Raw genomic sequence first — 24,175 nt, forward strand, 5'->3', positions numbered from 1 at the left:
TCCACAATGAGAAGGGCAATCCTGTGCAAAGCTGGGTGACACTCCTGTCTGAGCCAGGGCCAGAGCACAGGATCTCCGAGGCAGGAAAGGGCTTATCAGGGTGAGGGTGGACAGCAGGCCTCCAGCCAGTCTGCAGCCCAGTAGGCGAGGAGGAGAGGTGAAGTCAGAGGTCTGGGCTAGGTGTGGAAGCTTCGGTGGCTGCTGAGGTTAGACACAATACACCTCACCAGAAGTTTCTGTGTGGTCCAAAAGTTCCACTCCTGGAACTTTTTTATTGCCCAGAGACAAGTCTTGCACATGTCACCAGGGAATAAGAAAAACTGTAATATAATCATAGAGTGGATTATTACACAGCAGTGAAAATGAATGCACCACAGCTCTACGTAACACGGATGCATCCTGGAGATGCATCATTAATGACAGCGGTGATGCAAGATGAAAACTAGTAAGACTAATTAAACTGTTTGGAGATGTATTACACATTGATGGGATAGGACTACTATTAACAGGGTAAGGAAAAATTCAGGAGAGTGGTTACCACTGAGAGGGACTCAAGGGATGGGGCAGAGAAGGAGCAGGGGCTATGACCACCATGCCACAGAGTTGAGCCTTCAGTGGCACAGTGGTTCCACTCACGGAGCTCATTCTGTGATCACACGCCCTGTCCCCATCGGTTCCCGGAATCCTTTGTACGTCTCAGATAACTCCTAACAATTTTTGCAAGGAGGGGGCCTGGACCAGGTCATGCGGGGCCCTGAAGCCAATGTCATCTCCTGGGTTTTATTTGAAAAGTCTCAGGAAGCAACATCATTTGAAAGACCACTTGGGCTGCCGAGTTGAGACTGAAGGACAGAGGGGGCAAGAATAGAGGCACTCAGACAAGCAGGACGCTGTGGAGGTGACTCACGAGAAAAGTAAGGGTAAGGGTGAGGTTGTGAGAGCTCAGGGACAGCAGGGAGAGACATGGAGCCTTCGGGGCACAGTGTCCTTCCACAGAGCTAAGAGGACCTGACCATGGGTTGGACTGAGGCATGGAAAGAGTCAAACGTGACTTGAGGTTTCTGATTTGCACAACTGGGTGGATAAAGTTGCCGTTTGCTGAATCAAATGAGGAAATCTAAGAGGAAGACAAGTTGGGTGTGGAAGGGAGTGGAAATCACGGAGTTTCACGTTGCACTGGAATTTGCTCCAGGAGGTAACAGGAACACAGGAGCATCTGAGTGGGAAGTGGTACCTTCTGAGTTGCCGTGTAGGAAACTGATGTGGTCACAAAGTGGATTGGAGAGGGGGAGGCGGGGCTGGTGGCTGCAGGAGTGTGGAGGGGGACAGTTAGGAGCTAGTGGAGGTGACAGTGGGGAACGCAGCTGAGCAGGGGAGAAGCGGAGGGAGGGGCTATTCTGTGAGTGAGATGTTCAAGAAGCCCAGAGCCCTGCTGGGGGAGGGACATCAGTAAAGAAAGCAAGTCTCCCATCCTTGGGGAACTCACCGTTTCATAGAAGAAAGGGACACACTCGGGCGGTGATCTGTACACCATGTTTTCCATCCCACCACCGCCTCATTTGAGAGTCATCCAGGCAGAGTCACCCAGGGTTGCAGGAAGAGGCAGCAGCGTGGGCAGGTGCTGGGTCAGGGCGAGAAAGCAGCAGGTGACAGGTGTCACTGGCTGGAAAGGGATGACGGGACCCTCTGTCCTTGCCACAGGTTGGCAGCACGGTGCTCTTCCGTTGTCAGAAAGGATACCTGCTTCAGGGCTCCACCACCAGGACCTGCCTGCCCAACCTGACCTGGAGTGGAACTCCGCCCGACTGCGTCCGTGAGTGCAGCCCCCACCTGCGTCCCCCTGCCCGCGGGCACCTGGGAGATGCGCTGAATGCTCTGAGTGCCCTGAATGGCAGGGAGCTTTCTGCCTCTGTCCCCACCAGTGCCGACCTCTTTGTGGTGTTTGCCCCCTGGGGCTTCACAGATGTCTCCACACAAAAGCCTTTCTGGAATTTGAAGGCAATTCCCTGCCTTCGCAAAGCAAAATCTGTCCAGTGGCAGCAAAAACTAAGTACAAGGCCCGGCCCTGGGGGTCCGGGGATTTCAGGCTCTGACCACAGTGACTCCATCTTCCCGCAGGCAGTGCTGCAGGCTTGGATTCCTCCAGGGCTGGCCAAGCCATCCGCCACGCGATCTCCATCTTGGCCATTCCTAGACACCAAGTCTGGGGCTGGGGAGGAGTCTGAGGAGGGGGTGCTGGGCAGGAAAGGACCCAGAAGGGAAAGGGAGGGAATGTTCCATCTGGAACCGGAATGGTGGAGGAGGCCCGCGAAGACCCCATCTCCTCAGGTCTAACTAAGTCTCTCCTCCCGCCAGCCCACCACTGCAAGCAGCCGGAGACACCAACCCATGCCAACGTCGGGGCCCTGGACCTGCCCTCCATGGGCTACACGCTCATCTACTCCTGCCAGGAGGGCTTCTCCCTCAAGGGTGGTTCCGAGCACCGCACCTGCCGGGCGGACGGCAGCTGGACCGGCAAGCCGCCCATCTGCCTGGGTGAGTGAGCCGGCCCAGAGCCCCCCCGGGTGGGAGGCCAGAAGGGACTCTGTGCTTGGGCTGAAAAGGTGAAAGGAAGGAATAAACGGGATTTCCAGGAGCCGGACCCTGGCTCAGATTCTGCGAGGCACTGTGTCTCCAGGAGACCACCCCAGAGCAGTCTAAGGAGGCGCCTGGCGAACCCCAAGGCTTAGCTCGCCACCTCTGCACATTGCAGGGGCAGGCGCATCACCAGTCACAGAAAAGGTCACTCTTCCACCAACTCAGAAGGACACATGACATAGATTATAAACTTGATGAAACGGTACCCACCCAAGATGGCCAGGACCCCCCACACACCTTGTTACTTTTTTTAACTAATACATAAAAATAATGCACATTTCTGAGGTCGCATGTGACATTTCGGTACATAGACACTGCATAAAGTTCAAGTCAGCAAACATCTCTGTCCTCAAGTGATCACCAGCCCCTCCCTCTTCTCCATCCACAATTTCTCTATTTCTTGTGCATCATCACTGTGCGGGATTCAGTGCTAGAGACACAGCCCTGCCCTGAAAGGAGCTCATACTTGACTGCAGAGAGACAGACGTGTTTTCAGGTGTAACAGTACCTTGAGGAACGTAGCGATGCCCTGAACACCGAGGGAACGGGGACGGAGGGTGCTAAACCTGGGGGGAGTCAGGGAAGGCTTCCTGGAGAAGGTGATGTTTGAGTCTGGCCTTAAGTGAAAGGGTCAAATATAGAGCATCATTTGATGCTGGAATAGAATTGAACTCTCTCTTATAGGAGCTGACCTCACCATATGCACTTTGTGTGGGTTAGCTCATTTAATCCTCATCATCCTATGAGTCAGTGCTGATCCCATCTATGTTTGATATATGAGGAAACTGGGGCACAGAGAGGTTAAGTCATATGCCCAAAGTCACCAGCTGATAAAGGAAAAGATCCAAACTCTGACATTCTAGCTTCAGGGTCCATGCCCTTAACTACTTAGCCATCCTGCCTGCCAAACAGACTTTCGATGATCAGAGTCTTGATCAGAATAACATTGTTTTATTTTCATTGTATGGATTATTATAAATTTTATTTATAGAAAGCAATATTTGCTTTTTAAATTGAAGTGACACACTTGTGCATATGTACGGGGCACATATTTTGGGGAACAGCATGACATTTATCCTTTCTATGTGTTTTCCACATGTGGAGATGATACAAGGGTTCTTTTTAAAAGTATATTCATTATTCATTTTTTGTTGTGGCAAAATTTACCAAACATAAAATTTTAAGTACACAATTCAGTGATATTAGATACATTCACGATATCATTCAACCATCACCACTATCCATTTCCAGAACTTTGTCATCATCCTGAACAGAAATTCTGTGCCTATTAAACAATATCTCCCATCTTCTTAGCCTGTGGTAACCTCTGTTTTACTCTCCATCTCTGTGAAATTGACTGTTCTAAATATCTTGTGTCAGTGACATCATACAACATTTGTCCTTTTGTGCCTGGTTTATTACACTTGGCATAATGTAGTCAGCATTCATCCATGTTTTGGCAGTCTCAGAATCTCATTCCTTTTTAATGGCTGAATAATATTTTATGATGTGTTTATATTATTTCATTTTGTTTGTCTATTCATCCATTGATGGACACTTTGGTTGTTTCTACTTGGCTATTTTATGAAAAATTCTGCTGTTAACAAATGTTTTGTGTGAATATTTTCAATTCTCTTGGGTAGACATCTACAAGTAGAATGTGGCATGTTGAGAAGCTGCCAAGCTGTTCTCCACAGTGCCTGCACCATTTTGCATTCCCAGCAGCAAATATACCCAGGTTCCAATTGCTCTACATACTTGCCAACACTTATTATTGTCCATCTTTTTTAGCATAGCCATCCAAAAAGGATGCCAAGTGGTGCCTCATGATTTTAGTTTTTTCATCCAATTAATGCTTCATTTTTCATTGACAAATAAATATTGGTATGTGTACAACATGATGTTCTGACATCTGTATATGTTGTGGAATGGCTGAACCAAGCTAATTAGCACTTAAAAACTACTCTTAGCAATTTCATATATACAATACTTTGTTATTGACCTGCTCACCACCACATACAGTAAATCTTGAACTTGTTCCTCATGTCTAACTGAAATTTTGTACCCTTTGACCAACATCTCCCCAACTCCACCTGCTCACTGCCCCAGCCCCTGGGAACTATCATGTTCCTTTCTGCTTCTAGAGTCTAACTTCTTTTTCTGTATGATTATAAAAAGAAGTGAGCTCATGCAGGAGTTACTTAGCTTATTTCACTTACTGTCCTCATGTTGTCAGGACAACATCTCCTTTTAACAGGCTGAATAGCATTCGTGTGTGTGTGTGTGTGTGTGTAAAAATGGACAAGGGGGTTGATTCCATATCGTGTCTGCTGTGGATGATGCTGAACTATCAGGGGAGTGTTGGCATCACTTGGGCATAGTGACATCAGTCCCGCTGGGCAGATACCCAGGAGTGAGACCTCTGGATCATATGGTAATTCTATTTCCACTTTTTCTCCTGGCTACTTCAAGATTATGGTAGATACTGTTCCCCTAGTTATTTAACGCAGTAATAAAGAATCACATATATGGTTATCTCCTAAAGCCTCATTTAAAATTTAATAACTGTCACTGGTGCAATGGATTTCCTTTGCAGTTCTTTATTATTCTGAGATGGGGCCACACTCCTTGTCTAAGAAGCTGAGTCCAAAGCAGGTCTCACTCCAAAGAGGACCCACTGACCTCGTGTCGCACGGTTTCCAACAGAGTATGGACCAGAGGCTGATGCTGTTTTCTTCCATTCTCTCTCCCCAGCAGAGGTCCGGCCCAGTGGGAGACCCATCAACACTGCCCGGGAGCCGCCACTCACTCAAGCCTCCGGTATGCATGGTCCAGACCATTGGCTCAAGACGCCTGTGTGGTTTCTACTGCCTAGTGAGCCAGAAACATGCACACGAGTTCCAGTGGGAGGACACGGTTTCCCCACCTTCCTCCCCAGCTAGGCAGCCTAGAAGGAAGTGAGACTGAAGGAAGCAGAAACCTCATCAGAAGAGAGAGGCAGGGCCTCCCAGAAACACGTCCAGAGCTCTGAGCTCTGGCACCATGAGTTGCTCCCATGGCACAGGCTTAGATCCAGGTCCTGCCCAGGGAGATTCCTGGAAATTCTTACCTGTTTAAGATTGGTAATGTGTCTTTCAAAGTGTCATATCCAGAACTGATGGAATGACAGGTATGGCCTGACCAATGCAAAATTAATGCAGACTATCACATGCCTTTTTTGAACTTTCTACTTTTTTTAACCACTTGAGTTAGTCAGCTTGCTGTTACTGTAACAAATAAATACCTGAGATAGCTTGTGAACAGAAAAGGTTTATTTTGGCTCATGGTCTTGGAGGTCAGCCCATGAGTGATTGACCTCTTGTTTTGGGGACTATGGAAGGAGCAAGTTCATGTTGAGGTGCAAAAGAGAGATGAGAAGAGGAAGGGGAAAGGTCCCACAACCCCCTTCAAGAGCATATGCCCAGTGACCTAAACCCTCCCACTAGGCCTCACTTACTCCCAATATTGCCCAACTGGGGACCAGTCCTTTACCACGTGGGCCTTTTGAGAGGCACTTTATGTCAGCACGACCCATCCACTCTGAAACTCGGGATGATCACAAGAGAGCCAGAGCATTCGACCACCCTTCCCATGTGTTAGACATTGGGGGAAGAAACAGCTTCCTTGAGCAAGCTGGGATCCATCATCAGCTGCCCCCCCCTTTATGCCCCCAACACACAAATCCCTCTCACACCTGTTTCTCAATTCCTCTAGTTCCTGGGGATGTTTTTGCCAAGAATTCCCTATGGAAAGGGGCCTATGAGTACCAGGGGAAGAAGCAGCCAGCCATGCTCAGAGTGACCGGCTTCCAGGCTGCCAACAGCAAGGTCAACGCCACCATGATTGACCACAGTGGTGTGGAGCTGCACTTGGCTGGTAAGGAGGAGACCATGTCCACAAAGCAAGGTGGGTGGGAAGGTGGTGGGCTCCCATCTTCACCAGGAAGCCTACCATCTCACATCTCACAGGAGGCTCGTCCATGTGCCTGGTGGTCAGGGAAAGAGGGGATGTCTGTTCACCTTGACCACACACTAATGAAAAGGTTAGCTGACCAACATTAATAACTTCAGTGTGTAAAAAGCTCTTAGAAGAGAGAGTTCTATCCCTAAAACCAAACCAAAAAATGGGGCTGAGAATTCTCAGAAGCCCAAGTACACAGCAATCAATCAAAGAAAATGTATCTTTCGGCAGTCATGGAAAAAATGAACACAAAGTGTGGTTTTCCACTGACCCCATTAGCTCAGAGCTTTTAAAGTGATAAAGCTCAGCGCAGGTCAGGTCTAGCAAGAAGACCCAAGGAAAATATGTAGAGTCTAGAAGTGAGTTGGGCAATTCACGTCAAGGTCCTTGAAGGTGACGGGACTCATCAATTACATTTCTAACAGTTTTTATCATAGAAATTGATATGGATAGAGTCCAACACTTATTAATAAAGGAAGTTCTATTTAGAGGGTTCTTTTCTACAAAAAGCTAAAAATAGAAATTTTCCAAAAAATAAAATAATAGGTGTTATAATTATGTCATATCTGCTAGATAAAATACCATGTCAACCTCAGAGGGATTTGCACCCATTATAATGCGTTCAAAATCTGACTCCAGTTTTTGAAATTAAAAAATGTATTTGTAATAAAGAAAATTGGTATCATTTACAATGAAATGTTAACATTGGTTGTTGCTTAGTCATGAGATCAGGAGGGAATATTTTTTTTCCTTCATGTACCTCTGCACTTTTTTTAAAAAAATCTCCTCAATCTTCAATGTTTGTATAACCAGAAAAACTAAAAACCTTAGAAAGCAAGTGTTTCTTCGATAGATGATAGATTGATGAATGCACAAGTAAATGAGCATGCTGATACACGATCCTATGTGTTCATAGTCACACATACACACAGCCACATCCATTGATTTGTTCCAATACAGTCTTAAACACATTCATTTACCCCGCATGCATGCCCTCAGGTCTTCCTGCACCCACTGAACTCTAAGCATATCTATGTATTAATGGCAGACCAAAATGCAAAAATTCACATTCTCACGCGTGCATGTATAAACAGGATCAATCTCCACCCAGTAGTCTAGTTACTAACACATAGTTGCACACACTTGCACCTACTCACACTCAGCCCATACTAACATGTGACAGTATACTCACCTCCTCACAGGCATGCAGAGAATGTTTCCATTGATGGATACATGTGAAATTCACACCCATTTACCTGCAAATTTAGGTTTTGAGATTTTCATACTTCTTTCAAGTATACCACCCACTCTCCAAACTTTCTTTTCCCAGGATATTACAAGAAAGAAGATTTCCATCTCCTGCTGCAAGTCTACCAGATTACAGGGCCTGTGGAGATCTTTGTGAATAAGTTCAAAGATGACCACTGGGCTTTAGATGGGCATGTAAGTTCAGCAAATTGATCTCCATTCCCAATTCCCAGGGAGGAGGAGGAGGACAGAGAGTTATGGAAACTCCAGGGATCAACATGGAAACTTGGAGGTTCTCTGTGGGGCCAGGACTGGGAGCAAGGGAGACCTAGTCTGCTAATAAAGTGGGAAAAGGGAAAAAATTAAAAGGGCCAAAGGGTCACCATATCTGAGAGAGATGAGGAAGTTCTGCTTTTAGAGCAGGGTTAGAGGACATGGGTATAAGCAAGTTGAAGGTCATAGTTTGGTGCATGAGAACAGGAAGAAGGTGGTAAGTGGCAAGTGACTTTGAACATGTACTTGCAAGATGTGGACTGTGATTTTTAGCAGAGCTTGAGAGACCAGCACACGTAGGAAAGGTGAAACTTCCTTGCATTCTCTTTTGGGAGAGCATTATATGCTAGGGACTCCTCCAGGTGGAAGTCAGTCCCTGTGCAAGAGAAGAGAGATTCAGGACCAGGAGCAGCTGGAGCCTAGGCCAGCCAGGGAGTGTTTAAGGGGATAGCAGGGTAGGTCAGCCTAGAGTGCATTAGACAGAGGGTGTGCCCTGGGGATGGAGCAAGAGTTGGGAGGTACACCAGCAGCTAAGCATCCTCAAAGCCCACTTTAGCTGCTGAGGTCACTGTTTGAGCATCATGGAGGCAGAGGGAGAGGGAGCAGGAAGGATTTATGGCCTCTACTACCCACCTAAAACTAACAGCTATTGAAACTATGTTCAATTCTCCAAAGCACATTAATCTGCTAGGGATATTTTAATCATGTTTGTTCCATGATACTCCAAAAATTGGTTTCCATCACAGAAATAATAGCTTCTATGTATCTAAGACCTATAAATGTCCTGGTGCTTTAATTCCGATTCATTTAATCCTCCCAGTAACCCTATAACAAACTGTTATTCCCATTTTACAAATGAGAAACTGAGGCCCAGACCTCAGTGATCTGAACAGTAGAAAACAGAATGTTCTTCCTATATCATACCAAGTACATGCCCCCCCATACATACACACACACATCAGTGCCTTGGTGTAGGCAGAATCATGTCTGTGCTTTGAGCAGCAGGTTGGTAGGTGACACCAGCAAGAACCTATGATCATATCTCTGGCCTGACCTGGTGTGGCCAGCAGGAGTTCTAGATCCTTCTAGCATGCCTTGCATCTTGCGCTCTCTGCCCCCCACCATTGCAGGTCTCCTCGGAATCTGCAGGAGGTACCTTCATCTACCAAGGCTCCGTCAAGGGTCAAGGCTTTGGCCAGTTTGGCTTTCAAAGACTTGGTAACTAGCAATTGTCCCCTGGAAGTGTGGGCTCGTGGGGTGGGAGGGAAACTGTGTTCTGGGATAGAGGAGAGGACTGGCAAAGTTCAACATCCGAGACAAGGTTCTTAGCCTCTTTTGGATCCAGGACACCTCTGAGATCCTGACAAAAGCTATGTCACAACTCTCCAAACACCGATGCCTGGCAGTTGACCTCTGCCACACAGTTCCTCGCTCAGCCCTTGAGTTCAGAGTCCCGACTACAGGGCCACCAAGAGCCTCAGGCATCATCACTGCTGCCACAAAAGAGCAAGTCATCCTGGTTGGCATTGTCCTCATTTCAGATGAGAAAGCTGAGCGCAAGGAGGTGGCCCTTTGCTCCTCCCCAGCACCTTGACCCTGTGTGTTTCATGTCATCCTAGTCCAGCCTCCTCACTTCAGGGACGGCCCTGACCCAGAGCCTCAGGGCACCTGGCCTCTGACTGTCGCAGAGAGGGGCCCTGGCTTCTCAGGAGCAGTGGAGGCGGAGTGGGGTGGGGGTCATGGGTGCTCCAGAGTCAGCCCCACTCCCCGGGCACTGGGCCCCAGGGTCCCCTGCCTGCCAGGGCAATCCATTACATTTTTCCATAGCTCTGACTTCCAGAAATTTCTATTATAAGCAGAAATCTGCCTCCCTGTAGTTCCCCTGTTTGCTGTCCCTCTCCAGAGTTGTTTGAGTTCTGCCATCATGGACTGCATGGAATAAGACCACCCTCTTCCATGCAGCAGCCCTCAAACCTTGCCAAGTTCCCCAGCCCCCACAGTTGAGTCCACTGGGAAGACCTCAGAAAACTGGGGCTCTTGTTTGGGCTCCACAATGGACTCTCTATCCCTATACTCTCTTTTAGAGTTCTAGCCTCCTCAGTTAGGTGGGCAAGGACCAGAGTCGGCTTGTGGTCATCTAGGCCCTTCCAGCCTGAGGTGGGGAGAGGTGTCCTCCAGAAGAGGGAGCCTCAGCCCCTCCCCACATCAACCTGAGCTGTTCTACCTCACCTGTGCTGGGTTTTGGCTTCTGATAAAAGGCTTCTAAGGCCAAGAGAAGTATATAGAAACTTTCAAAGGGCTGCGTCCTTTTAAGGTCTTATCTGGGAACATGGCTAAGTCCTATGTGGAATGGCTTCCCCTGGATGGACACTGTCCCCAGGACATCATCTGGGCTCTTCTCAGGGGAATCCCGTCTTAGCTGGGGAAGGCAGACGCTTGGACTAAGTGCCACTTCCCGATGGTGTGCAGTGGGACCTTCCACCTCGGGCTGTGTCTCTGTGACTTGAGTGTTATGTTTTGGGACTTTGCAGACCTCCGGCTGTTGGAGTCAGATCCCGAATCCATCGGCCGCCACTTTGCTTCCAACAGCAGTTCGGTGGCGGCCGCCATCCTGGTGCCTTTCATCGCCCTCATCATTGCAGGCTTCGTGCTCTATCTCTACAAGCACAGGTACCGGTACCGTGGAGGAAGGGGACAGGAGCGAGAGCGGGGACCAGAGGGTGCCGCCCCGTCCCGACCCCACCCCCTCCCCAGCCCTCCCGCCTTCCTGGCCCGGGCTGTAACTTCGGAGAGGAAGAGCGAGCTCCTCGCCTCCACTGCCCACCTGTCCCCTTCCCTCCTCCCCTCCGGGCCCCGAGTCTCTCCGCACCTCCCTCCCTCTCTATGTCAAGGTCACTCTCTCTCATCCCCAGGAGAAGACCCAAAGTGCCGTTCAATGGCTACGCCGGCCACGAGAACACAAATGTTCGGGCCACATTTGAGAACCCCATGTACGACCGCAACATCCAGCCCACAGACATCATGGCCAGCGAGGCGGAGTTCACAGTCAGCACAGTGTGTACCGCGGTATAGCCCCCAGGCCTGGCTGCCGCCGCTGCCGCCACCGAGAGCCCCGCCTCCAGCAACCGGTGAGCTGGGCGGGGGAGGCCGGAGGAATGGGCGGGGCGCAGGCAGGAGGACTGGGCGGGGCGCAGGCACGCTTCTGCGCAGGCGCGGGCTCGCCCGGAGACGCACAGCATCCGGGAGCGCGGAGAGGAGAGGGCGGCGCCCTGAGCACAGATGTGCGTCTGGGGACTTGGCGGATCTAATTGAATCCCCACACCTCTTGTAAGATAGGTGCTATTGGAATCCTCGTTGCAGAGGAGAAAGCTGAAAGCAGGTGCTCAGAAATCAACAAACTTGACCTAGCTCACGCAGCTAAGAAGTGGTGCGGTCAGAATCCAGTCTCCAGCTCCATACGTTGGCCCACAAAGGGAAAAAGACCAAAGATGCAAAACACTATATTCTGCTGTATCTACCCCCTGCCTTCACCCCACCCTCAGTTTAGGAAGGTTAAAAAATCAAAGGAAAAGGTGGAGCTGACGAATTGTCTTTCATTCTCTCCCCTGTATTCCTTCCTGGCTTTGCCTCTCATGCTTCCACCTGCTGCCACCCCTTCTCCTCTTCTGCCACCTCTGCTGTGGCTTGTTTGTTCCCAGCTCCCCAAGGGGCAGGAAGGAGCGCCCCTGAGCACAGCGCCCGGTGCCCGTCTTCGTCTGTCTCTACGCCTGTCTCTGCCACTGCTGGGACTCGAGCCCACACCCTGCCACCATCTGCACCTGCCACCCTGGAGAGGACTCCTGCAATGCCCTGGCTTGGGGCAGTAAAGGAAGAGGGGCTTCAGACAGAGGAAGGAAGTTTGTGGATTGAAAATGGCCAAGCAGCTTGTGGATGTGCATGTGTGTGCACAGGCCTGAGCACATGCGCGCACACACCTCTCCTTCATCTGCAACCCATGGAAGAGACCACAAAGGCTTAAAAAAGAGAAGTGTGTGTGTCAGAGATGCCCCATGCCCCATGTCAAAGATGTTCCCCACAAACAGAAAAGAAATGAATACGGAGAGGTATAGTCAGCTCTCAAACCAACATGCCTTCCCTCTGTCCCATGTGTGAGGACACAGCGAATGCATTGGTGGGACACATCAAGGAGTCAGTGTGCAGATAGATACCAGCCATCTGCAGATGGATGATCCCATCTGCACAGTGACAGGATTGCCCCGAGGGCAGGGGGGAAATCAAAAATAGTTTGGTAATCATTTTTTTAAGTTTGTTTCAAACATAATTGTACTGAGTTCTAAACCCAGTGAATTAAAAGTCATTTGGCTCCTGGGTAGCCCCTGAAAAAAATGGCAAGCCAGAGAGAACAGGGCAGGATTCTGGCAGGGAACATCTGGCTGTCAACTGACCAAGAAAAAAGAAAACACATGTATGACTCAGATGGGTGGCAGGTCTGGAGGCAGCAGGGAGGTGCTGTAGATGACAGGAGAGCAAACCTGCCCCGGCACCCAGAAAAATGATGGCCACCACACACTGGGTTTCTCTCTGTGCCTAACACTCTATGTGTGTTATTTCTAGTTTGTACACACCACCAAAAGAGGATATATTACTCCCATTTTATAGATGAGAAAACAGACTCCTGGGAAGGTAAAGAGACATGAGCAACAACAGATTGAATAAGAGTAGAGTCAGGATGCAAATTAATGAATCTGACTCCAAAGTTCACTATACTTGCTGCCAGAAACCCAGGTTTAAAAGGTACACCAAAGAAAGGAGGTGTAGGTGAATCTCCACTAAAGCACTGTGGCCAGGTCTGGCAGACCAGGCAGGGGGCACCTGTGTCTAATTTTGTTTCTGCTCTCTCTACCTGGGCAGCATCAGGACAGCGACCTATTATCTCCAGTGTGTTGGAGATGTTGCTGGCCCCAGAAGCCCCTGACCACAGCAAACAAAGGGACCTAGCAGCTCTGAATCAAAAATAATAATGAAATGAATGAAAGTCACACTCTCTCCAGCTCCTTTCAGTGGGTTTGACTTATTTTGATAGTTTCATTGTGCTTGGGTTGTTAATGAATTTCATGTGTATGGCTGGGAAGCTCATGAGTTTAGAAAACAACGTCAGACATTTAGAGCCACTTTCTCTATGCTTGGGAAGGTCCCCATGGGCTCACTCCCCTGTGCATGTGTGACATGCCAGCCTTGGATATTGGTATAGCATATTGAAATAGCAAATAGAAATGAGTGGGAGTGGGGGGAGAGGGCCACCTGGTTTTTGAACCAGTTCTGAGTTGCAACAATTAAAAGATCTGACGGATTGATGTCAAGATGAACTAAAGTGAGAGGTGTCAATTTCCAGCAGATAGAATGGAGATGGGCAATGGCAGGAGCCCACTCCTGCCCACACTCACCCTGAGACCTGGATCCTGGGGCTGGTGGGGAAGGACCCATCCAGACAACACCCTCACACCCTCATTTCTTTCAGTCCCTGAAAACAAGTGCAGGAAGTTCTCGATGCTCCTTCCCCTTCCTATATTCTGCCACCCACTGGACTCCTCCTCCAGCGCTGGCTCCATTCCCTCCCTTGTGTCTCCTTGTAAAGTCCTAGGAGATGCTTGAGGATCACAGGCTGGTGGACACCCAGCACTCTGCTTTGCACCACCCTGTACCACCTCTGGCATTTTCTCCCCACCTCCAGAGGCCTGGAAGGGAACAGGGCAGATGAGGCCCTTGGCCCACCATTCACAACATACACCCACCACCGCCATCCCATGAGGAAAAAAAAAAAAAGTAAAACAAAAACAAAAAAAAAATCTTTTGTACAGAGATATATTTTTATTATACAAAGTTTGTACAGTACCAAAAAAGACAGAAAAAAAGGTGTAAATTTTTTTTCATTATTGTAGGTAAATGGTAGTGGAAGCCTTTTTTGTAAATGTAATAAAATGTATAAATATGGTTTTCAGAAATCATCAAGTGCTGTAAATATGTAATCTACACACCTTCTTGGCTTGTCTGCGGTATACACATTTAATTTATCTGTCTCTGTATATGAGGCTTCCCCTGGGGTCCTGCATTATGGTACTTTACTGAATTTGAAAGCAATTTTAAATTTTTTGAATTCAAATAAAATATAAATTTTTGCATTGGTTTTCTTACATTTTTATGGCCTCTTTCATGGCTAGGGGACAAGAATTTGTTGGGGAAGAGGAGGAAAGACATGTTTTAGGCTAAGATCCAAGAGTCGAGATGTGGAAATACCTTCTTAATTGCGTTATTTGGCCACTGCTGTGTTTGGAAACACCCAGCAAAAAATGACATATATAGAATTTTATATGTCCAAATGGATCAAAGATCTAAAACTATAAAACATTTATAAGACAACACAGGGGGGGAAGCTTTATGATACCAAAAGTATAGGCAACAAAGAGAAAAAATAAGGGCTGGGGTCAGTGGTAGAGTGCTTGCATATATATATAAAAGAAAAAAGAAGGTGCATTATATCAAAATGTAAAACCAAACAACAAAGTCCATAAAGTAACAGGCAACCTATAAAATGGGTGAAAACATTTCTAATCATATATATGATAAAGTATTAATATCCAGAATGTATAAAGATAGAAAGTGTGGAGAATATATAAGGAACTCCTACGAAAGTCTTGGTCATATCTCCAAAGAAAACATAGAAATGGCCAAGAAGGACATGAAAAGATGCTCAGCATCATTAATCACTGAGAAGTACAAGTCAAAATCATAACCTCACACCCACTCCTGCCAGGATGGCCATTTGAAAAGAAAACAGGTGTGGGCAACGATGTGAGAAAATTGGAACAGTTGTGCTCTGCTGATAGAAACATAAAATGACACAAACACTGTGGAAAACAACATGGCGGCCCCTCAAAAAATTAAAAACATAATTACCATATGATCCAGTAATCCCACTTCTAGGTATATGCCCAAAAGAAAGTGAGATCACAAAGAGATATCTGCATGCCAACATTCACAGTAGTATTATTTGCAATACCTCAAAGATGGAAGCAACCCAGATGTCCATCAGCAGATGGATGGAGAAACAAAATATGTGTGTGCACATATCAAATAGGATATTACTCAGGCTGAAAAAGAGAGATAACTCTACCAAGAGTGGTGGCACACGCCTGTCATCCCAGTGATTCCAGAGGCTGAGACAGGAGGATGGCAAGTTCAGCAACTTAGTGAGACCCCATTTCAAAATAAAAATATAAAGGGTTGGGGATAGCTCAGTGGTAAAGTGTCTCTCGGTTCAATCCCCAGTAACTCAAAAATTAAATGAATAAATAAAGTAAAAATAAGAAGGAAAAAAGGGAAGGAATTCTAACATGCTGCAGCACTAATAAACCCTGAGGATATTGTGCTAAGTAAAATAAAACAGTCACAAAAAAACATATACTGAGCTATTCCAGTTATATGAGTCCCATAGGGTAGTGAAATTCATAGAGATGTTTGAATGTGGTTGCCAGGGGCTGGGGGGTGAGGGGACAGGGACTTACTATTTAATAGGTATAGAATTTCAGTTTTATAAGATGAAAACTTCCAGGGATTGGTTGCATGATAATGCAAATTCACCAGACACTACTGAGCTATATACTTTAAATCATCCAGATGATGAATTTTATGTGTATGTTACCACAATGAAAAAAAAAGTTTTAATTGAATAGTGAAGCCCAGGTCAGCTCAGAACAAGAAACTGGGGACAACGAAGTTGAAGGGATAGGGTTTAGCAGGACTGTGGAGGTCAGGATAGAAGGATTGCCATCTGAAGGGCACTTGTGCAAAGGCAGAACAATCTATAGTAGAGAAAGACCCACCCAAGGAGGATCTTCCAGGCAAGACGTCACCAAAGGAACAGAGGAGGGAAAGGAGGCCCGGCCAGGACTTCCCTGGGCGTGTTGAGAGTTGTCATTTTATGTGGAGAGTTAGCGCAGATGATCTTCAGTTTTCTGGCTTCTACTAGCTTCATCTTTGCACTGTAATTCAGGTCCAAACCCCTGCCCACTTTTTCCCCTCAATTTATTGAACTTTCCCAGTTTCAGTAAAGGCATTTCATCTGAGGAATAATGTCTGGCATTTATCTCTAGCCCTCCCCTGGAGACCTAAGGTAGCTTGTCAGGGTTCAGGGTCAGGAACCAAACTGATGTAAAACATGTTCCTTTTGGATTAGAAGTTGGAGAGTCAGGCAGCCAATATCAAGTCTAAGTCCAGAATATTAATTCACCACAGTCATATAAAGCCTTACCAGAACATTTCTGAACACCTCCAAAAATCAGTCCAGAACAAATTTTTATAAGCAGAAGGGCACAGAAAGAGGGGACAAGTTCAGATCACAATGCCTGGGAGATGAGCTACACCATCTGCACAGAACCCTTATACAAAGAGAAGAGAGTTTTCTTGACCAACACATCAAAAGAGTATCCAAAAGGCAAGGTGGCATACACCTGTAATCTCAGCAACTTCGGAGGATGAGGCAGGAGAATCACAAGTTTGAGGCCAGCCTTAGACACTTAGCAAGGCCCTAAGCAACTTAGCAAGACCCTGTCTCAAAATTTAAAATAAAAACGACTAGGGGTGTGGTTCGGTGGGTTTAATACCCAGTACCAAAAAAAAAAAAAAAAAAAAAGAGAGAGAACCAAAGCCATCCCATCCCTCTAATAGAATCAGCCATTATTGCTGGTCTATGAAAATCCTACACACTTATTTTTTCATGAAGAGAGTAGAACATTCACATATCTTCAAAGTTTCTATAAGAATCAGACAGAAAATGAGTAGCTGAACATTTTAACTAATTAAAATATTCTCCCCAAAATAAAGGGAAGGAATAGATCTTAAGTGTCCCAATATTAATTGAATTCAATTAAATAAGCAATTGAAATATTAAAGCATAACACAAATCAGAAGTTCAAAAACTCAGAATATAAATGGACACACAACAAAAAGTGAAGTAAGAGCTTGTCAAAGAGGACAAACATGTTTTAGAAATTAAGACCAGATTTACAAAGTGTCCAAGATACAGAAAGAAAGCATAGTAAAGAAAGATCAGCTAGGAAGAAAATTAAAACATTAAAGAAAATAAAAATTATTTGAAAAAGTAAAAAGGATGTGAAAAGTGAAATGCAAGAAAGCGGACCAATGTATGCACAAGAGGAATCCCTAAAGAAGAAAGCTAAATAAAAGGCACAGTATTCATGTTTTAGATGTGCTCCAAAAAAACTTTCTAGAACTAAAAGAAAAGCTTGACCTATAGACTAGAAGACCCCCATGTTGCTGGGGCAATTACCCTGGAATGGTCATATCCCATAAAACTCTGGGCCTCAAGATTTAAAAAGAAGTCACTTGTAAAGGGCAGAAAACCAGGGCTGGGGATGTGGCTCAAGTGGTAGTGTGCTCACCTAGCATGCATGAGGCACTGGGTTTGATTCTCAGCACCACATAAAAATAAAATAAAGATATTGTGTCCACCTAAAAAACTATTTTTTTAAAAAAAGGCAGAAAACCAGGTTGTCATCGGATTTCTTCTTAAATAAAGCAAATGGAAGGAAAGAAAGAATGAGCCAAGGATTTCATGTGTAGTGATTTTTAAGCACCAAAACTAAGAAAACACAGCATTAAATATCCAAGAGCTCAGGGCTCTTTTCTTTGGCAGCCCTTCCCAGAGAATCTACTACGGAAAGGACAAGTTTCATCCTACTCTGGGATAATTGGGGAATTTCAGCAAGAATTGAATATATTGAAATCTAAAGTGAAGATAAAGGCAGAAAAACAGTATTTTAATGTCATAGGTTCCAACAAAGTAGAAATACCATGATTTTTTGATGGAAAGAGAAGGGAGAGAGAAAAGGGTAAATAAAGTGAATGTTACCATCAGTTGCCACATAGATAATAGGTAGGAGTCAAAAGATATTTAAAGGACTTGGCATAATTGACATTTTAGGCCAGATAACGTTGTGTTGTAGTTGAGGGCTGGGCTGTCCTGTGCATCACAGGCTACTAGCAGCATCATTGGCCTTTGCCCACTGAGGACCCCCCTCTCTGGATTGTACCAGATGTTTCCAGACATTGCCAAAAGTCCTCTAGGGAACAAAGCCCATGTGCACACGACTCCCTCCCACCCACCCAACCTCCACGGAGAATCTCTAATCTCAAACTAATAACACAGTAAGAAAATAAACAGAAAAAAAGACAAAGGGCATCATACAAATATATTGACACAAAGGTAATCAGTAGAATAAAATTACAAGTTTTGATAAATACACGTATTTTTAAGGTAACCCCAAAAAATCATGTTTTGGAAAGAACCAGTAAATATGACAAATGAGCAAAGTAAACACAACATAAAATTATGTGACAGATTTAAGAACCAACATAGCCATGGTATTGTTACCTGTAACTAGGTAACTAAAATCTAAAAACAATTTTTAGATCAGCTCAAAAGGTAAAACTCAACTCTGCTATAACAAGGGGCATCTCTAAAACAAGGGAGTTAAAATGGCTCAAAGCAAAGGAATAAGAGGTGTGTCTCCCACATTGTCTGTATCACTCCTCTGTTGATGGACACTGGGTTGTTCTCTCCTGGCTGTTTTGAAGAGGGCTGCAATAAACTTGTGAATGCAGAGGTTTCTTTGACATACTGACCTCATTTTCTTTGGGTCTATACCCAGTAGTAGGATCCTCGATCATGTGGTAGTCCTATTTTTTATTTTTCCATGGAACCACTATACTTTTTCCACAATGGCTCTGCTAAATTATATTCCGACCAACAGGGTACAAGATCCCCCTTCTCTACCTCCTCACCAACACTTTCCTTTTGGATAACAGCCATTTTAACTGCAGCAAGATGATAGATCTCGTTGTGGTTTAAGTTGCATTTCCCTGATGATTAATGATGTTAAACAATTTTTCATGGACCTATTCAAGTCTGTGCTATTTTACAGGGGAAGAATATATAATCCCTACCTTATATGAATTATTCCAGAGAGGGGAGGGGGAAAAAAGGAAACCTTATTCAAACGTATAATAAATAAAAAATAAAAATTAAGAAGATGCAAAGTGATTAGTTGTGCAAAACTTCAACCAAAAACTGCATATAAGAACACAACAATATATAAAATTTGCAAATAATATTTCAAATAAATTTTGACCCAGTACCTTGCCAACAAATTTTTTACTGAGATGTATTCTAAAAACAAAAAGAGAGGAGGTAAACTTCAGAAGCCTGATAAGGACTCTCAATCACCTCTGGTGATCACCTTGCTTTTATTTCATAGAAATGTAAATAACTTTAAATTTTATGATAAATTAATTTTGACCATGATATAAAAACCACAACAGAATAATAATCTATAACTCTGAGGTAACCATGGTAACATATTGCTATAGATCCTTCCAGAGCATTTTTGTGGCCCCACACACTTTTGTAGTATCACTCTTCTCAGCTAACAATTTATAGTGGGCATTTTTACATGCAGTTGTATATATGTGCTTTTTACCATTTTAATTGGCTTCTTAATTTTCCATTGCCTGCTGGTAATACATTTGTATCACAATCCCCTTTGTTGGACATTTCAGTTATAAAACATTTTGACTTCGTATTGATGCCACAAACAGAACAACCTCATAAGAGAATTGTTGGACATTGTGTAGGACCTGATGGACCATGGCTTTATTACAGCACCAGTCTTTCTGATAATGTTTCTTTTTCCTTCCAGAAAAAAGTCAATAGCGTGAACATAGGCAATAGAGAGGCGCATCACTGGATTCTTTCATTTGAGATATGCCAAGCAAATGGAATAAAAGACAGCTCTAAGGCAAACAAAGATAATGGTAGGAAGTGGTTGAAATTCTGAATTATGGTGCCTAAGCTGGGCAGGAAAGGATATGAAGACAGGAGAGAAGGATAGAGAAGAACAGAAGGGACTAGAGACCAAAGGTCCTTAGTTGTATTTCTTTCAGCTGCAAAGAGGAAACCATCTCAAACTAACTTAACAAAAAAAAAATGTATTTATGGGGCTGGGGATGTGGCTCAAGCGGTAGCACATCCGCCTGGCATGCGTGCGGCCCAGGTTCAATCCTCAGCACCACATACAAACAAAGATGTTGTGTCTGCCGAAAAAAAACTAAAATAAATAAATAAAGAGAGAGAGAATTTTAAAAAAAAAATGTATTTGCTTGCAAAGTCCAGCAACCAAGTGGGCTTTGAAATTGGCTTAGCCAGTATCTCCAGCTCCATTTATTTCATTTGTCTGTTTTATATTACTAGGGAGTTTACAACAGGGATGCTATATCACTGAGCTACATTCCCAGTTCCTTTTTATTTTTTTGAGACAGTCTCACTCAGTTGTGCTGGTTGGCCTTGAAATAATTTGCAATGGGGCTGGGGCTCTGTGGCTCAGCGGTAGGGCACTTGCCTGACATGTGTGAGGCACTGGGTTTGATTCTCAGCACCACATATAAATAAAGGTCTATCAACAAGTTTTTTTAAAAAAGAAAGAAAGAATTTGCAATCCTCAGATGGGAAGATCCAGCTCCCTTTGGGGTTCCCTCTATTGGATTGGATGTGTGGCTTTGGCTCCAGGCAGACTTTTCTCAAGGTAGTTAAAGGAGGAAACTGATTCTCTAGCCCTGCCACTCAACCTCACATCTCATTGGCACAAACTGGGTCATCCATTCCTGAATGAATCTACACCATCTGGGATTGTCACTGATTAGCTTATTGTGTACCTGAATGAAGGCACGGGGAGGGGAAGTGGGATTGTCTTTGGACAAAGAATGGGCACATTGGAACTGGGAATAGGGGAAGTCCTGAGACACAGGAGCTTCATGAGATGAGCAAGTTACCTAAACAAAAATTGCAGTATTTAGGGAGCAGCATCCAACACAGACACTAAAAACCAAACATGTAATAGCAGCCCGTGGTGAGTGGTATGAGGAAAACCAGTGGGTGGGAAGGTGACATAGGTTAGGGTAGGGATCAGGAACTGCATTTTTGTAACTTAAATTGAGACCTGAGAGGTGAGCAGGAATCAGCCAGGTGATGAATGCAGCAAAGAGCATCCTGAGTAGCAGGAACTACATGTGTAAAGTTTGGAAAGGGTTTAGACTGTTGGAGGACCTGCAAAGCGACCAACGTGGCTGAAATATGGTCAAGTGGGGGAAATACCATGTGACAGAAGGCAAGTGCAAACTCATGCATCTGTAAAGGAAAGTTGAGTGACACGACTTTATACACATTTCAAGAAAAGAACATGCTACTTTTTGAGCTTGGGTTGAACATAGCCAAGAGTAGCAGTAGAAGTACTAGCTTGGCAACTGCAGTCCATCAGGTGGGTGATGGCAACCAGGATGAAGGCAGTAGCAATGGGAATGGAGAGAAATGGATGGAGTTAAGAGATCTTTGGGACATTTACTCCACACATGGCATGGGAGAGAGAAGATTCAAGGGTGACTCCTAGATGTCTGGCTTGAGCATCTGGATATATGATGGTACTCTTTGCTGAAATGAAAAAGAAGCAAGTGGACAGCTGGAGAGTGGGCTTAGGAGGAAATTGGCATGGATGTGCTAAGCCCCAGTGAAGATGCCAAGTGATTAGTTGTGCAAATCTGGAACTCAGGAGAGAGATTAGTGTCTAAATGAGTTGAATGATGATATCAGAAGTAGTGGTTTCAAGAACTAGGATGTGGTTAAGCTGTGAGGAGGCAGCAGTGAAATCAAAGATGGCCACGTCATCCAGGGTGGAGGCAAGAGTTGGGATGCAGAGGACTGCCATCCAGAGATGAAGTCTTAGATGAATGCAGGAGAATGTCCAGGAGGCGAGAGCCAACTCAAACAGGAAGAGGATACTGGATGATACAGACAACTGGCACTGGCATCACAGAGAGGAGCTTTCCAAGGACCTCATGGTGGAGTGGTGGTGAGAGTTCAGCCCTAGGGCCAAACCACTGCAGCTGAGCTGCCATCTGGGCCTCATCTATACACTGAAGCTCTTGGGTCTTCTCTAGTTTGAATGCCCTACAACAGTGCTAAGAATGGAAACATGATGCCAGCCACAAAGGCAAGCAGCATGTGCAATTTAAATTTTTCTGGTAGCCACTTTATAAAAATAAGAAACAGATGAAATTAATAACATCTTATTGAACCTAAGATATCCAAAATATCACCATTTCAAGATATAATCAATATAAAAAATATTGAGATCTTTTGCTGTTTTTTTTTCATAGAAGTCTTCAAAGTCTGGGATGTATTTTATACTTACAGCCACATGGAGAGGGCTCCACAGGCACACGCTGTGAGTGGCTGCCATCTTGAATAGTATACTTTAAGAATTCTTGATCTTGGTCACTATGGAGTCTGAGTCATGGAAGAAGAATGTAGAATACTGAACCCAGCAGCCAGCCTTCCATCTGTCTCCTGGAAACTGTGAAGAAGCTGCCTCCTTGTTCTCCTGCTTCACTTGCCCCTCCTCTACTCCACCCCGGCTCTCCTCACTTCCGACAGCCGTCTCCACCTGTCCCACTGGCTCCCTACCTCACTCCCTGCACACCAGGCAGGGGCTTCCTGTTTCTACCTCTTGCCTTCCCCTACCTGTCCCTCTGCTCCTCCTCTTTCCTTTTCTGTTTCTCTGCACGTCTCATCCACCCAGCTCCATTTTTCAGCTTGTTCCATTTTCTTCTCTCTCTTCCGTCCTTTGACCCTGACTCAGCTCTTTCCTCAAGCTACCTGAGCACTGTGATGATCAGGTTCCTCCCTCCTCTCCAGACCTCCATCCCAAAGATGCCCTGACCTCACCAAATGAACCCCACTGTCTAAGGACTGGGTACCTCTGCCTCTAGGATTCATGGACACATTGTACTCAGCAGCTTATTGGCTTGAAGGCCAACGTAGCCAGCCTGTCAGTGAGGCATCTCTCTCAGGTAGGGTTTTTCCTAGTGTTACATCCTAAGTCATACTGACCTTGACCCTTTCAGATAACAGAGTTCTTGTTTTTATCTGGATTGGCTGACAAGCTTTCACAGATCCTGACATTTATAACTGACCTTTATGCTTTGCTGTTTGGTCAAACCAAGCTTTATAGTCTGTGGTCAAACCATGGCTACAAGCAAGAGTATGGACAAGAAGGAATCTGCAGCCTCCAGATGACCACAAAGGTAAGCCCTGTGGGTCTGGTCATTAGAGCAGGAGCAACTGTTAGAAAGAAGTTATATACAAACATGTTAAAAATCCAAGAACAATGAAGTGCCTATATCCCACTCAACAAGGATAAAAGAGTGAACTTTTTAGGACACTTCAACCTGGAGCTACAAAATCTCCTGAATGTTAGCAGAAGGGAAATGGACGGAGGAGGGAAGGGTCAGAAGACCATGAAGAACCTCCAGCTCCCCCTGCTCCTCAGGTCACTCCATCCCAAACTAGAATTTGACTAGCTTTAGGAGATGTACATAATGCCTCAGAAAGAAGAAAATAATAAAGGTTAGGAAAGGAAAACAAAGTCAGATAGGATGAAGCCAACTGCAAGCCAAAGGGCCTGTATTCAGAATGGAACCTTAAATCCCAGAGTCTCCTAGAGGCCAGCATTTAATCCATTTTTATTTCAGTCACCAAGAGAACCAAAATTAGTCACAAATGTCCAGTTTCCCATAAAATACTTGAGAATCAATCTAACAAAAGAGGTGAAAGACCTCTACAAGGAAAACTATAGAACTCTAAAGAAAGAAATTGAAGAAGACCTTAGAAGATGGAACGATCTCCCACACTCCTAGGTAGACAGAATTAATATTATCAAAATGACCATACTACCAAAAGCATTATATAAATTTAATGCAATTCCTATTGAAATTCCAATGTCATTCTTCATAGAAATAGAAAAGCAATCATGAAATTCATTTGGAAAAATAAGAGACCCAGAATAGTCAAAGCAATCCTTAGCAAGAAAAGTGAAGTAGGAGGTATCACAAT

General features: G+C 45.1%; 1 protein-coding gene across 5 annotated transcripts in view; it reads left to right on the forward strand.

Annotated features, from left to right (window-relative positions):
* Positions 1–14,336, forward strand: part of Csmd2 (CUB and Sushi multiple domains 2) — a 548,321-nt gene extending 533,985 nt beyond the window's left edge. For 3 of the 5 annotated variants that reach the window (XM_046468882.1, XM_046468884.1, XM_046468886.1), the window contains 9 exons: positions 1,702–1,813; positions 2,356–2,535; positions 5,392–5,457; positions 6,391–6,552; positions 7,967–8,079; positions 9,288–9,375; positions 10,689–10,827; positions 11,070–11,285; positions 11,856–14,336. In XM_046468882.1, the coding sequence (XP_046324838.1) occupies positions 1,702–1,813; positions 2,356–2,535; positions 5,392–5,457; positions 6,391–6,552; positions 7,967–8,079; positions 9,288–9,375; positions 10,689–10,827; positions 11,070–11,229 (1,020 nt within the window). In that variant the 3' untranslated portion in view covers positions 11,230–11,285; positions 11,856–14,336. The remainder of the gene's footprint in view (positions 1–1,701; positions 1,814–2,355; positions 2,536–5,391; positions 5,458–6,390; positions 6,553–7,966; positions 8,080–9,287; positions 9,376–10,688; positions 10,828–11,069; positions 11,286–11,855) is intronic. The other 2 variants (XM_046468883.1, XM_046468885.1) reach the window with 1 other exon arrangement.
* The last annotated feature ends 9,839 nt before the right edge of the window (positions 14,337–24,175 follow it).

This window comes from Marmota monax, unplaced genomic scaffold (assembly GCF_021218885.2).
Source record: "Marmota monax isolate L192 unplaced genomic scaffold, Marmota_monax_Labrador192_F-V1.1 WCK01_AAM20220418_F8-fsc00008, whole genome shotgun sequence".
NCBI lineage: Eukaryota > Metazoa > Chordata > Mammalia > Rodentia > Sciuridae > Marmota > Marmota monax.